The following is a 16,710-nucleotide window of genomic DNA, read 5'->3' on the forward strand; positions in this document are numbered from 1 at the left end:
TCCATTAATCTGTGTATCGCCATGTGGCTGTGGCTTACTGGGTAAAGTTCACAACATCTATTTCTGGCAGCTCCATGGCTTCTCTCTGACTCCACCCTTCTCTCTCCCAGCATTGAGTCCAGTCCTCCCCACCTAGCTCTGCTCCACCCCGCCCTGTCCTGCCACAGGCTCAAAGCAGCTCTTTACTCATCAGTGGTAATCACAGCATACAGAGAAAAATCCCATGTCACCTGTGGTCATGAGACATGTTTGGAATATGGTTCTGAGCTCACACTTCCCAGTCAAGGAAGGGTAGAATGGTGGTTTCTGTCAGCTACGGCACTGGCCACTTCTGAATGAGGTAGCTATCATTCTGTCCTGCTGAGAAGCAAGCCAGCCTGAGAAGCTGAGTACATGACATAAAAGATTGGAAGAATTTGAAGCCTGTGATTTAAAAGTATGAAGTTTTATTTATGAGATGCTATGGTTCTTTGTTTAGACCTTTTGAATGTGTCAATCATCAGGAATAATTTTTAAATGCCCAGTGTAGGGAAGCCACTGTACACAGTCCAGAGTGGCGCAGGCTAAGGGCTTCATTCTCTTCACAGTCAGTGGCTCAAATAGGGATGTGGCTGTCAGTGTGCTGTCTATTCCTGTCTGAGTTAGTAGGCGAGGCCTGCCATTGCAGAGTAGCACAGGCTGGGTGGCTTAAAACTAGAAAGGTGTTCCTCACAACCTGGAGCCCAAGTCCAGGATGAACTGGCAGCATTAGATTCTCTGAGGCTTCTTGCTTGCTGAAGGCCACCCTCTTCCTGCCCCTTCACACACTGTCCCTTGAGCTCATGTCCCACCCTGTCCAAATTTTTTCTTGTAAGTACACAGATTGGCTTAGGGCCCACTGTAATAGCTCATTTCGACCCAGTCACCTCTTTAAGGGTTCTTTCTCCAAAGTCATAGAGACAGTCAGCTTGGCCTGTGTCAGGTACAAGAACCAGACAAAGCCCGGGTTGTCAGTGGCTCAGTTGAGAAGAACGTTACTGTGAAGTTCACCCTGAGGTGTTTTCCCTAACACCTCTGAGCTACTTCCTGAGGACAAGCAATAGGAATGGAGAGAGGAACCAGGGAGGAGCAATACTCAAGTACACCTCACTGCAGTGTGCAGAAAACACCTCAGACTGGCCTGCTGCAAAGCTCAAGAGTGAGATGACTGCCCAGCTGTGCCCAGTATTTCCTAGTGGAGTCAGCCTTCTCTCATGGTTTCTGATCACAGTGGAATGACAGAGCTGGATGGCTGGCTGGCTGGCTAGCTGGATGGACAGATGGACAGATGGACGGACGGACGGACAGATGGATGGATGGATGGATGAGCAGAGAGACAAACAGATAGGCAGATAGACACTATGCCTTGAACAAGACTATTGTAATCCTGTTGCAGCTTCCCAAGAGAGCTGAGATTCTACGCATGTACCACCACAGCATGCAGTGACAAGTATATTATTAGCATATATATTTCTCTCTTCTCTCGCCTTCCTTCCTTCCTTCCTTTCTTCCTTCCTTCCTTCCTTCCTTCCTTCCTTCCTTCCTTCCTTCCTTCTTCCTTTTCTCCTTCCTTTTTCTTTGTAAATATTTGAGATAGTGTCCTACCGTGTAGCCCAAGCTGGCCACAAACTCGTGGTCTTCCTCCCATAGTCTCCTGGATGCCATGATTATGCAGCCTTCCATCTGCTTTTATATTCTCTAGTGAGGGCTGACTCCTGATTGCATTGGAATGAGCACGACAGTTTCTCAAGAGTAAAAGAGAACATTATGCTTCCTAGACCCCCAGTTTCTGAGTCTTAAAGCCTCTTGATTAGACAGGCGCCTTCTCAAAAGGGTCTTCCGTCATTGCTCCAGAGACTCACAACAGCCACTGTCCTCTGCTGGGCCAGATCATAAGTGCCCTCATCATTTAGCCCAGAGCACAGAGGACTGGGCTGAGAAAGGGAGGCTGCTCCAGAACTTAAACTCTGTACACTGTTGAATTTTTGGCTGTGGCTTGATCCCTTTAGTGAGCTCAGTGGGAGCCCATGGGGCCCAGCCCACACTTCAGTGCTCCTAGGGTTAAATCTTAAGTCAGGGAAAAGCTGGACCAGTAACCCCCATGAACTTGTCAGTGCCTCAATTTTCTCGTCATAAAACAGGGGTAATTCCTTGAGCTGTAAGGATTAAATGAATGAATACAGGTAAAGCACTTAAAATGCTGCCTTCTACATGGCGAGTGCTCATTAATCGACAGGTGTTTCCTGAACCCATTTCAGGCCTGGAACACTTCTGAGTGCTGGGCACAAGCCAGAGAGTAAAACAGGCAAATGCCTGCAGCTGGGCCAGTGTTGGGGAGAGGGTGGTGGTGGCAATGCTGCCAGCCTTCCCAGATCAGTGTCACAAGCTGATCCAGCTGTCTGAGTTTGCCCGTCACCCTTCAGGAGCTTCTGTCTGCTGGGTCCCATGCCTTTGGAACATCAAGTGCAGAACACACTATAGAGGCTGCTGGCCTGTGCTAGCCTTTTCTATTTAAATGATGTGGGTGTGGGGCATTCCGTTCCACATTCGCCTCCCTTTGACCATGTTCTAGTTCTTTCTCTGAAAACTAGGTTTGTCGCCTCTTTCTGGGAATCAACCATGTAATCCAAAGCCATGTAAACTTGTAAAGAGCTTGTAAACATATATTGACCCCTGAAAAACACCCTAATTGAAACCTTGTGAACTCACCGAGCGCACTCTTCCAGTATCAGAGATTACTGCTGTGGAGTTATTGTTCAGATTGTCATGCTTGGTTGTTATTATTGAGAAAGGTATGTTGTAGTGTTTTCTCTGAAGGAACTAACGGATATTGATTCATTTTTATTCACATGTATTTTTAATTTTTTTAAGAATTTTATGTGTACTACATTTACATACTTTCTTTTTCTCTCTGTCCCAACTCCAGCACCTCTGTGTCCTTCTTCCAACTCCTTGTCAAATTCTTGACCTCTTTTTTTTTAATTATTTTTACAACACACACACACACAGATTAAAAGAAAAGGGGAGGGGGACAAAACAGCATCAGTAGATACCCATAATGGATTCTTTTTTTTTTTAAATATTTATTTATTTAGTATACAATATTCTGTCTGTGTGTATGTCTGCAGGCCAGAAGAGGGCACCAGACCTTGATACAGATGGTTTTGAGCCACCATGTGGTTGCCGGGAATTGAACTCAGGACCTTTGGAAGAGCAGGCACTGCTCTTAACCACTGAGCCATCTCTCCAGCCCCCCATAATGGATTCTTAAGTCTAATGTATGCTCAGGAGTATAGAAATACAAGTTAAGAAATGTAAGATTAAATCCTGGGAGAAACTAATTTATAGCAAAAATTATTGGCTGAGTGTGGTGGTACGTACTTACTTGATTGACTGATACAGGAGGATTATGAGTCCAAAGCTAGCCTGGGCTACAGAGCAAGGCTTCATGTTGTATGTCAGCTTGTAGGAGGACAGCAAAGTATTGTTATCAAGGTGTGGCCCCTTGGGTCCTGTATTCAGCTGTGCCTGCATTTAAAATGCTTCTCAGCTGTTCTCTGGAACAACACAGTCTCTTAAAATAGAGTCACTGTTGTAGGGCCCAGTTCATCTTCTGCTGCTGCTGCTTGGAAAAGTTGGTTGTGGTGTGAAGGATAAAGTCTGTCTTTTTTGTCTGTTCCAGTTGTCTGGGACTTGGGGCCTTGTTGCAGGAGAAGTTTGGGATTCCAGTGTGCAGAAGCTTTGAGAACCCAGGGAGTCCCCTGTCTTAAGAGTTTCTGGGCCCCTTCTCCAATTCTTTCCTGTAGGTGGGACTTGCCTATGGGCCTGCTGTCAGTGTGGGTCCCACTGGGCTCATGTTTTCCTCCCCTGTGCAGCTATACTTTTTTTCAGGACTGCCAGTCCATAAATAAAAGCCCAGCACTAGCTTAGGCTTGTTCTTAACTAGTTCTTATAATGTAAATTAACCCATATTTTTAAATTTCTGTCCTTCTGCGAGGCTCCTTACCTCATCCCCATATTGCCCACCCTGCTTCCTCCAGGTCTTGCTGGAGACTGCCTTTCTTCTTTCCCAGGTTCTCTCCTGCAAAGAAGTCCCTCCTATACTCTCCTGCCTAGCTATTGACTGTATGGCTTTTTATTACACCAATCACAGCAATACATTTTTACATAGTGTACAAATATCTCAATATTTTGTCTAAATAAAAGGAGAAGGTTTTAACTCTTAACATAGTAAAACAATATACAATAAGAAAAATTATCAGGTAAGAAATTATATTTGCAATGTCCAGTCCATTTGTATTTCATGTATTTGGAGAAAATCTATCCTATCCAGATTAATTTAAAGTTTTATATGTAAACCATTTTTATCACAATTTGTATTACCATCCTAATAATATTTTTAGACATCTTCTTAGATAACTTAAGCTTTCATGTTTCCCAACCTTATAAACTTTATATATCTTTTGTAAGTTTCCTCTTTTGAATTTGGTAACAAAGAAAATGGTATAACTATCTAGTCTTCAACCCCATCAGAGACCCAAGAAGGATATATACTATTACCCAAGTAAACAGGAAGTGCAGAGCAAGCACCTTCCAAAACTATAGAAATGACAGAGACATTTGGCTGCCCTGGACAGCCACCTAAGGTTCCACTAACGTTGGGGCATCCATCTTACAAGACTTACAAGCCTAGAATATCTGACAGATTTTTCTTTTAAGCGGGAATTTTGAAGGATTGTCCTACCTTGTCTTGGTAAAATTTGGCAGTTGCCTTCTTTTGTGTTCTGTTTGTCCAGCTTGGACAGCATACTGTCAGCAGTTGAGGCAAGGGCAGTTTCTTACCCAATGGCTAACTTTTGCTACAAAGAAAGCAAACTGGGGCTGGAGAGATGGCTCAGCAATTAAGAGCACTGACTCTTCTTCCAGAGGTCCTGAGTTCAATTCCCAGCAACCACATGGTGGCTCACAACCATCTATAATGGTGCCCTTTTCTGGGGTGCAGGTACACATGCAGGCAGAATACTGCATACATAATAAATAAATAAATCTTTTAAACAGAGAAACCCTGTCTCAAAAAACCAAAAAAAAAAAAAAAAAAAGAAAGCAAACTCCATATGGAGATTTTCAATGTTCATTATCTTCTTTGAAGTAGATTGGTGCTACCAGGAGGCAGGAGCTGATGCAGAGGCCACAGAGGTATTCAGCTTATTGACTTGCTTGCTTGCTCAGCCTTCTTTCCTGTAGAAGCCAGAACCACCAGACCAGGGATGAACTCCCAAAATTTCCTGGGCCTTCCCCCACAATCACTAATTAAGAAAATGCTCTACAGACCTGTCCCCAGCCTGATTTTATGAAGGCATTTTCTTCCTCCTTTCAGGTAACACTAGTTTGTGTTAATAAGTTTATATCATAAGACTAGCTAGCACAAGCAGTTTTAGGTTCATAACAAAATTGAGCAAGACATACAGATTTCCCATTTAATGCTTTAAGTAATCGCTTCCTCCATTATAGCGTTGCACATTCCAGCAGTCTATGACCTACTCTGACAAAGCATCCTCTCCCGGCGTCTGTGGAATTTAACCAGGCCTCACTCCTGACTACCTATTTTATGGGTTTAGTGAACATTACCAAATTATGATCATTACCATATCACTGAGCTAAAAATTATCTGTCCTAGACTGGTGTGGTGGCACACACCATTAATCCCAGCACTGGAGAGGCAGAGGCAGGTAGATCTCTGTGAGTTCTAGGTCAGTCTGTTCTGCATAGCAGGTTCCAGGCTAGCCATGTCTACACAGTGAGACCCAGTCTCAAACAAAAATGTTAAGAAAGTATAATAAAAGAAAACTGACCCTCCCGCTCCTGGCAGCCGCCAGCCTATTAGCTACTAGGCTAATCACTAGTCTCTTTGCTGGGGACTCCTCCTCTGTGCTGAAATGTCGGCTGGCCCACTCTTCTGCAGGCAAGCACATGTGAGCTGCTGAGTGCTGTGGAGCAGAGCCCTTACTTCTTAGATCATCATGTTGGAAGTGATGGCTGACAAAGGGGCCTTTGCTACATTTCCTCTTGCTGCACTTGTTATTGTTTCATTTCTTTTTCTCACATAAATTTTGTTAGTTGAAAATTACATAAATTTATTCATGTAAAATGTGAATCTCAGTAAGTTTTGACAAATATAGTTTTGCATCATTACCACAACAAAGATAATATAAAATATTCTCATTATCCTCAGAGATTTCCTTATACCTTTTCCCTGTCAACTACCTCACACACACACAAAACAGGAGTACCCACAGCCTTGCTCCCAGTCTGACAGCCAGTGACGATGTCAGCATGTGACATCCCAGGTCTCGAATGAGTAGAATCCTAGAGTCTGGCACGACAAGATTCCAGCCATGTGGAATCTCTGGAAAGTGTCAAGCCTTGGAGACCACAGATGTTTTGCTTTGTTTCTGTTTCTGTTTGTTTGTTTCTGTTTTTTTCTTCTCTTCTTCTTTTTGGAGTTTTATTTTATTTTTTTATCATTTTATTATGTGTATGCATGTGTGTCTATGTGTATGCCACATATGTGTGTTTGCAGGTACCCAAGGAGGTGAGAGGAGGGCATTATTAGATTCCCTGGATCTAGTGTTACAAACATTTGTGAGCTGACCATTGTGGATGCTGGGAACTGAACTCAGTGGTCCTCTGCAAGTGTCCCAAGTCCTCTTAACCACAAATCCCACCTTTTGGGGTTTTGCTGTAACTTTTTATACAGTTGTGTTCTTTTTTAGTACTTCAGATGTGATTTGGGTGTTCTTACAAGTTGGTTTGCACTTCAGAGTTAGAACAAATCCAAATGAATTTGCAAATATCCCTGCAACATGGAGCATAGGTCCTTAAAGAACAGAGCATTTCATCTCCTCTCCCCTGCTGCCATTTAAAAAATTTATCTATTAGCTTATATGTTATGATATCCATTGTATATATTATGTATATATAATGTATATATGTATGTATTATGATGATGATGATGATGATGATGTCATTAGATATGTTTCTGGGCTCCCTGCCTTCAACAAACTGTCAGGAGCAGACAGAAATGAATTATTATATGCTCACTTGTTTGTTTACTTCTACTCAGCTCAACTTCTTTACTCTTACATATTCAGAACCCACTGCTTAGGGAATGGTGCTGCCCACAATGGGTTGAACCTTCCCACATCAGTTCACTAAATTAACACAACACCCTCACCCACCGGAAACACCCACAAGCCATCCATCTTTGAGACACTCTTCCCAGGCATTTCTAGAATGAAGACTAGCCATCACAAAAAGTGACCTTTCTGAAACATCCGAGCACTGTGCACTGAATGGGGCCTTTCCTTGGGAAAGAACTCCTAGAGACGAACCTGCTAGGTTCTCGTCAAACCGTGACTTACCTGGGACTCTCGCCAGTCCTCGCCCTCCTGCAGAGGAGGGAACACACTCCACCCCTTCTCTTCTAGTCTTGCTTCAGCTGAGCAGGTGGGGAAATGAGAAGCATTTTTGACACTTCCGGACCAGAAACACAGGCTCACAAAGCACTGAGATGTGGATGGAAGATCAGAGAACACTTCCTCTGCCCCACATCTTACCACCACATCACCATGTCTGGACCACAACGAGGATGTAAAGCCTTCAAAATGAAAGAACAGTGGAAGTGACTGGAAAACGTTCAAGTCCGAATTAGACATGGGAGGGATGGTGGGATTACTAGAGCTGGAGTTTAAGACCACATTAAACAGTATGGTAAGGTCTCTAATGGAAACAGTAGACTGCGTAGAAATAGTGGAGACCAGTTAGATGCTTGGTTGGCAGTGCTCACATACGAGCTAAGGACCTGGTTTGATTCTCAGAACCAATCAAAAGCCCATTCTGTCAGCAAGGCTTGCTGTTCTAGAATCACTGGGTACCCAGCCTGGCCTCCACAGCCAGCTCCAGGTCAGTGAGTCTCAAAACAAAATGTAAATGCAAGTAAACCTTTTCTCCCCTGACTTGCTTTTGTCAAGTTACTTTATCAAAACAACAGAAATGAAACTAGGAGGCACTCCCTGCCCCTGCCCGAAGCCTCCAGGGGTTTTCTCTGCCTGTCACTGTGAGAATCTGGCTGAAGTCAGGGGTGCGTAACTCCTCGCTGTGTTCCCACAGAGCTGCCGTTCACGCTCAGGTTTTCCATTTGCCCTGTCCTGTAGGAGTCTCTACAGTGCACTGGGGTTCTCCTTCCACCTCTCGTTCTCTTCAGTGTGGGGATATAGTTGTCCTGGCACCTCACTTGCCTAATGGATAGAAATATATGTTGATTTTTTTAAAAAAATGTTTGTTCAGCTGGGTGGTGTGGTGCACTCCTTTAATCCAATCACAGCACTTGGGAAGCAGAGACAGGTGGATCTCTGTGAGTTCTAGGCCAGCCTGGTCTAGAGAGTGAGTTCCAGGATAGCTAGGGCTATACAGAGAAACCTTGTCATGAAAAACAAAAATCAATAAATTAATAAAAATAATTTTAAAAAGATGTTTGTTCAGCTTTGTATTTGAGTTAGAATAGAATAGAGGTGTCTAAACTCCTTAAATCTGGGCTGGGAGCTGGTAGTTCCCCAGGGAGGATTTGGGAAGATGAAAGAGAAGGACCACATTTAAGAGGAAGAGAGACCCCTGAAGAAAGTGATTATCTGAGTCTGTGGGCTAGAAAGTGTGTGCATGTTTGCATGCATGCGTGTGACTTGGGGCCATATTTGGGCAGACTGGGTAAACAGATAGTGGGGAATTAGGATGCCAGGTAAATCTTAGGATTCAGAGAGACTCAAGTGGAGAGCAGAGGAAACAGAAATTTGGCTGAAGTGCCACTGAATACAGGTGTGGGAGGATCCTTAAGGATCTTGTGGTTCTAGTTCAGTTGAAAGACACCGCTCTGAGACCCAGGGACGTTAACCAGCTCAGGAAAGACGCCGCTCTGAGACCCAGGGACGTTAACCAGCTCATCAGCATTCTGGGAAGTATTTAATGGCAGAACTCAAGTTAGATCTAGCCCAGTCTCACAACCATTTCTACTGCTGTGGACAAATTGATGATGCAATAGGAATTAAGCTGTGGTTGCCCTCCTTATTAACTACACATTTCCTGGGACTCACTGTGTCTGTACAGAGCTCCCCCGTACTAATTATGTGTTTCCTGGGACTCACTGTGTTTGACACTCTGGGCTGATTTAGTTACCTTTGAACACAGGGGTCTTTTTGTACTCAGTGTGAACCTGTAGCTTTGCCAATGATGCTGTCCTGGGTGTTTAAGAAACATGTTATTTCCTTAGTGACCTTCAGAGATGTCTGTCCTGGCAAAAGTCTTAGTAGGTGAAGCCAACCTAAATTATGGAAAACCTGGCTGCAGTTCTGTTTGCCTTCCCAGAGGCTTGTTGACTGGACAGTGACAAACAGTACGTGGGCTGGTGACCAGAAGCTGTGACTGCTGCCCTTCCGAGGACTACTTAATAGATTCCAAACCCCATATTTTTCTATATTTAAACATTACTGTCACTGGGGCTGGAGAAATGGCTTAATATTTAAGAAGACATACTGCTTGTCCCTGCAGAAGGCCAAGATCTGGTCCCCATCACCCATGTCAGGGTGGTCGCAGTTGCCTATAACTCCAGCTTTAGGGAGATCTGATGCCCTCTTCTTGTCTACACCCACATATACTTACCCCTCTATCCAATACATAGTTAAAAATAACTTCTCTGACATCAAGATTGGTTTATAGTTGTATAATCTTAACTCTGTCACATTTTAATTGAAAACCTTTTGCCATAAGAATTATATAAAAGTGCATATTGAAATCAATGGCCCCAGGGATCACACATTGATCACACAGAAGTCTTAGGCAAAATACTGCCAAGCAAACTGAGCAGTCCAGGGAAAGGGTTGGTGATCATCACCAAGTGAAGCCAGGAATGTCAGATTAGTTAACGTTTGATGGGTTCAGTCAGTGTAAATTACTGAATTAACAAAATAGAGAAGATACTTATAGGATCACCTTATAAAGTGGGGGGAATCATTTAGCAAAATTTAGTGATTCTTATTGAGCAACATAGCTCAGTTGTTAAGAGCGCTGTCCGCTCTTGAAGGAGATGCATGATCAGTTGCCAGCACACACATGGCAGCTCGCAACCTTCTGTGACTCTAGTTCCAGGAGATCTCACATCCTCTTCTGACATCCACAGACACCAGGCACACATATGCTGCACAGACTTACCTGTAGGAAAAACACCCACACACAACAGAATTTTTAAAAATCACAGTCAGAAGAGAGCACTTTTACAGTTTGCTAACGGGTGTTTGAAAGCCCCTACACCTGGGCTCTGCCCAGTGATAAAACCTTCAGCAGCTCCCTCTCTGATAGGATCTCAGTAGAGATTTTCTCTCTTCACACTTGTGCTCAGTAGTGCCTTCTAGTCCTAGACAATGAGAAAGGGAAACAAAGCTTATGAACAGAAACAGTGAAAGGAAAGCCATTTTTACTTGGTCACACAGAAAAGTGGTTGGGCGCTATGAAGACACTGCTGGAAGCACAGTGAATTTAGCATGATCATAGCATGTGAAGTTATTTGTCTTTTAAGAAAAATAAAACTTTTACTTTATTTTGTATTTTCTTGTTGATGGTGTCCTTCTGGAACCTAATAGCAATGCAGTAGAGCCATTGATCTTATTGGACATTGGGTTTTTAATTGTCCACTTTCCATGATTCTATGATTATATATTGCTAGATGATTCTGTTGAATTTTTAAATATAAAATCTTCTTTTGTTTGACTGGTTTTTTTTTTGGGGGGGGGTGTTTGTTTGTTCAATTTGTTTTGTTTTTCTTGAGCTGGGTTCTCAGTATGTATCTGTGGCTGTCCTGGAACTTGTTAGGTAGATTAGGCTGGCCTCAACTCACAGAGATCCACCTGCCTCTGCCTCCTGAGTATTGGGATTAAAGGCATTATTATTATTGTATTTCAGCAAATGAAGCTCATGTTTTGGTCTTTGCATAAGAGACTATGAGAAAGGAATTTAAATGAATATATAGAAACCTCACTAACCATGGTAAAGAAATAGGTGTCTTCTTGACTCACATTGCCTCACAGTCTGTAGCAAACCCATCAGGAAAGCCACCTCCCTTCCTAGCCTTCTGTTCCTGTCACTTTCAGCCGTCGGCTTTTTCTATTTAGTCACCATACACCTGTGTCACCTGCAGCCAGGTGACCAGGCTCACGGGGGTGGGGGGTGAGAGGCTGACTGCAGGATAAAGGACTTTGTGAGGGAGTACACACATGAGGGGACATGAGCCAGTGATATATCACATTGCCAGCCACTGCTGAGCTAGAAGAGCATAGCTGTAGCACCTGGAGAGGAGGTTCCTCACAGCAGACAGGAAGAAAGTAGTAGGGGTCTGGGATTCTGCCTCGTCCTTCTCTGTTTCTTGTATGGCAGTGTTGGAAATTTTGCTGTTCTTTGGCTCAGTAATATCTGGTTAAATGCCTAATCAAGGTTTTATTTGTTCGATCTATTCCTTCATGACTGGTTTTCCCCCTGTACAACCACCAGTAGGGTTTGCATGACTGCCAAAGTCCCTCTCATTCAAATGTCTTGGATAGATAGGAAGGTGGCTCATACACTTTCTTGGAGACAAGGTAATGTAGTATTTGTGTTTGCTCTCAGGAAGAGAACAGAGGGACTTTCGTACATTGTCCACATGACTGAAACCCCCTTGTCTCTGTGGCCAGGTAGCTGACAGGAGAGCCCTGGCAGGGCTGTAACTTATGGTGCCTTCTGAGTTCTTACCACCAAGGTCCTGCAGAAGCCATTAAGCTCGAGAAGCTCACTTACTTCCGGTCTTAGACCCTTGAGCTGTGATGATTGGTACAGCTTGCTTCCTCTCTAAGTGAATTGCTGTTTGTGTGTGTGTGGGGGGGGGGGGGGGGGGGATGATTGGAGACAGCTTGAGTTAGATGCTGGGTTCCACAGTTGGCCTTTGACTGGTATTCGGGTGTACATATGCACACACAGAGAATGACAGAGGGGACACTTCCTCCTCTGGGCTTTGCCTGGCATGTGCACCCCTCCCCCATACCACACGCACATGCACACACACAAAATAGATGAACAAATATTTTTTAAAGTGAAAAAACAGAAAATGTATGATGGAGAGAAAGAGAAAAATGAAAATTTTCCTTCTGAAAAATCTTGAAATTGACCACTTTCCAGAAGGATAAGCTGACAGGTAGGAAGGAAGGGGCCACACCTCTACAGTTTTCTTCTGGTAAAGCTAACAGTCTAGACGAGATGGGATCTTCCCTGAGAAAAGTACTCTTTTCAAGTTCACACATCCAGATTTGCATTCTTCTACGTCTGTAAAAGAAAACCAGTAACTTTAAGCCACACAGCTTGGCATCTGAGAATGCTGAAACAGGTGGTTGCAAATTTGGGCTACAGAGTAAGATACTGTTTCAAATAAAATAAGCAATGGCAGTTATGGTGACGCATGCCTGTAGTTGGAGGCTAACTCAGGACGGTGAGTTCTAGGGCAACTTGGGCATAGCAAGATGTCTCAAATAAACAAACATAAGAATAAAGTCTTATCACACATACTCACAAGAAACCTACCCCAACTGTGTCTTTGGTGAATTCTTCTAAACTCTTCTAAACTTTTTCAAGAAGGAAAAGTAATGTCAACTTTATATTAGATTCTTCAAGAAATAAAAAAAGAGAGCACTTTTCAGTTCATTTTGTGAGGCCAGCCACACCCCGATTCCATAACACAAGTTAGGTGTTCGAGTGGCACCAAATAAGTCTGTGGCAGTAGAGCAAATGTCATGAGCATGAGAGAACTTGAGTCACGGGTGCCTTTAAAGGAGTGAGGTGTCAGCTGGATGAACGTGGGGCGTCTGGGGTGCCGAAATGTCCTGCCTTCCCAGGGCTGTCTTTAAGAGTTTGCATAGACATAAACTGTCATTTACCTGTACACACAAGACTTCTAACATACTCTCTATATGCTATTTCTAATATTCTTTGTCCATTGTCATCTGTGGTATGCATGTGTGCATTTACATTTGTGTATGCGTGTGAGTGCTCTAAAGAACCATTTTTCATTGCTTTCTACCTGCTTTTTTGAAACAGGGTCTCTCATTCAAACCCAGAGCTCACTGATAAGCCTAGTCTTGTTAGCCAGCTTGCTCTGGGGATCTCTTATCTCCAGTTTCTGACCCTGGGATTATGTGTGTGCTATGATGCCGACCCAGCATTTCTATAGATTCTGGGGATTCAAACTCTGGTCTTCATGCTTACATGACAAATGCTCTAAGCATGGGTCTATCTCCTCAGCTCTCTATCTTTTTTAAAAAAGACTCTAAACCTGGCCTGCTATAACACATAGTACTTCATCGTCATAGACTCCTCTTCTAGTACACCAACTCTGTGTGAACTTTCCTGACTATTACTCTATTCTGACTGCCTTCAATGTGGACACACCTCTGACAGATCTGCTGTGGCATTAAGGGGCACCCTTTACTCCGAGAATGAAGAAATCACCTAGCCCCAAGTTGGTTGTAACAGGGCACATCTCACCTGCTCACTACAGCATGTTATTTTCTTTATAGGCACGATGGTTCTGGGAAGCCTACTTCCAGTCCATTAAAGCCATTGCCCTCGCCACCCTGCAGATCATCAATGACAGGATCTATCCATACGCAGCCATCTCTTATGAAGAATGGAATGACCCTCCCTCTGTGGTAAGTGGGTCCCTGTGCCAGCCACGTGAGCCTTCGAGACGGGAGAAAGGAAAGTTACACTGCCAAGAAATCGGATGTTAACTGCCAACTCTCTCAGATGGATCTTTAGACTTGCAGCTTGAGAAGGGCAACTTGGTTCAGAAAGTCTGGCAAGAGTGGAAGGACAGAGGAGCAGCAGCTCCCAGTTTGTTCCCCACAGCTTGGGGAGAGTCTCTTTTCTTAAGGTCAGGGTGAGTGACACCCGGGTCTTGTAAGCTAAAGACTCCTGATGGGCTTGTTTGGACATCCTGCTCTGCTGGAAATGGCATCAAGTGCTTGACATGTGTTACTTAAGTTGACATTCCCAAGGCCCTGTGAGCAAAACAGTAGTGAGCGAAAGTGATGGAGCGGCCTTCAGGATCACTAGTTCCTTGAAGTCTTGAGCAAGAGGCGGTGTGTAGTGTGCCGTTGTAGGGCTGTGGCAGTGGCTTATAGGAGCACATTCCTTATCAGTGAACATGCTAAGTGCTCTGGGCTGGCAGTTATGGCTTCTAGCTGCTCTCAGACACACCGGTGGTGTGTTTCACAGACTTGAAGCTTTCACACAGGAGAAGATAGTTCTCCACACTCCATCCATCCATTGATCACCTCCCATCACCTACGCTGGACATCTCCAGCTAGGGCTGCATGCCACCACACAGTTTATCACATCAGATCTTCATTCCTTTTTCCTTGCCTGAGTTTCTTCCCCCTTTTGCGCATTATCCTATGGGTACTGGGTGGTTGGTGCTCCATCAGGGACAGAAGATAGACCCCAGATTCCCGTGAACACTGATGGTATGAGTCCTGTAGTAGACCAGCTTCAGAGCATGGGATGGTGTAGCCACACATCTCTCCTCCCTGCATTGTTCCCAGGTAAGACTAGAGCAAACACCTGCGTGGAGCAAACACATGCTTTTATGAGACGACGTCCTTCACACATTTCCTCTTTGAGTTTGTTGCCAAAGTGATCTTGCAGAATAATTATAAAGTGTAATCACACAAAAAGGACCATACACTTTAGCAAGAGATAATAAAATTCATTTTCTACAGAAATAGGTCAGAGTTTTGTAAGATGACTGTATACTGTCCCATTGTTTGGATATAACTTATGTTTTAGGCCTATTAATTATATTCCAAACAGTGAAATAAAAATTACTTTCTTTCCTAACATGGATAAGTGTATACTTTAAATAGATTTCTAAATAAATATATGAATGATATACAGGATTAATTCCAGCTTAGAAGTTGTTTAACTTCCCTCCAACCTTTTGAGACAAGGACCCTTGTAACCCAAGCCAGCCTTAACCTTCACCTCACAAGTGCTGGGATCACAGGTATGTGGTACCATGCCTGCCTTGTGTTGTGCTGGGGATCAAACCCTGAGCTTTGAGCAAGCTAGGCAAGCAAGGATCCAAACCTAGCCTAAGAAGACATACATTTTTTTAAGTGTGGGAGATACTAACAGATAGTTCTTTTAAATATTATAGTTTCCGTGCTTACTCTGGCAGCACACGAACTAAAACTGGGATACTGCAGAGAAGGCTAGTATGGCCCTGGTAGGGACAACACACAGCTTTATGAAGTATTCCATAGTTTTCATTATCTGTTATTAGAGCTGACTTGCCCCAGCAGGGACTGTAGATCCAAATGAGAGCGATTTATCAGGGCGACTCATGTGAAAAACCAACAAAGGAAAGGGACAGGGAGTAACAGTGGGAGTGCAGATGCGCAAAATAACACAGCAAACACAGGCACACGACAGAGACGTCCCTATGGGACCCAATCCCAATCCACTCACTCCCCATACTACATTCCAAAGGTAACCAGAGTGCTCAAAGCCCAGAAAAATGTTTTGAGTCTTACTTCTAAAAAGGATATGTGACATATTTAAGACTCAGATAAACAAATAAATAGAGTAAGAAATATATTCAGGCTCAAGACAAGGAGTTAGCAGTGTGGATGAATTAGTAATTTGAAAGAGAAATTTTAAAACATGGAAGAAAACAACAGAAGAAAAATGAGATGGGAAAAAGAAGAAAGGCAGAAATCCAGAAATTCTGAGAAAAGAAAAATAAAAGCAAAACCAATGGAAAACATCAGTAAATGAAGCACAGTTAATAAAAACTCAGAGACAGATATTGGGGTTCAACCTGAAGGTTAGAAAAGCAAAACAGCCAGCCACTGGCGCTCAGCTCCACCTCAGTCTGAAATGGCGGCCCTGCCTCCTGGAATCGCAGACTGAGACTGTGAGCTGTCCCCTCCCCTCTCCTCCCATGCTGGGATTCAGGGCGAGCACCACTACCGCCTGGTTTCTGTGGCAAACTAGTGTGGCTTCTGGAATTAAAGGTGTGTGTCATTGCTGCCTGGTCTGTGAGACTAGCCAGTGTGGCTGTTTTACTTTTCTGATCTTCAGGCAAGCTTTATTTATTAAAATATAAATGAAATGCCACTACTTTCCCCTTTTTAAATCTAAAATAAAAAGGAAGGCTATAACCAATATAAGAAAAACTATGTACAAGAAGTACAATAACTATATACTATATATATGTATATATATATAGGCAATAAATACATCAACAATGTCTAATCTATTTGCATTTGGCAAATTTGGAGAAAATACTCCATGTCTGTCCTATCTTGGTGAGTTCAAAGTCTCGTATCTAATTTACTTTGTATTATAACTTGCTTTTTGCATCAACTAAACAAGGAAAACTATAACTATCTAGTCTTCAACTGCCTCAGAGACCCAAGAAGGAAATAATATTAACTGAGTAAACAGGAAGTGCAAGCAAGCAACTTCCAAAAATGTAAGTAATGACAGAAACAGCTGGCTGCCTGGACAGTCACCCAAAGTTCCTCTGCAACAATGGGGCATCCATTTTTGGCCTACAGGCCT

At 43.4% G+C, this 16,710-nt stretch overlaps 1 protein-coding gene across 1 annotated transcript in view; it reads left to right on the plus strand.

The window, feature by feature from the left end:
- Ext2 (exostosin glycosyltransferase 2) overlaps nucleotides 1-16,710 on the plus strand; it is a 132,690-nt gene that overhangs the window by 43,760 nt on the left and 72,220 nt on the right. The window contains 1 exon segment of the mRNA XM_038329603.2: nucleotides 13,662-13,793. Within this exon segment, the coding sequence (XP_038185531.1) occupies nucleotides 13,662-13,793 (132 nt within the window).

This window comes from Arvicola amphibius, chromosome 5, assembly GCF_903992535.2.
Source record: "Arvicola amphibius chromosome 5, mArvAmp1.2, whole genome shotgun sequence".
NCBI lineage: Eukaryota > Metazoa > Chordata > Mammalia > Rodentia > Cricetidae > Arvicola > Arvicola amphibius.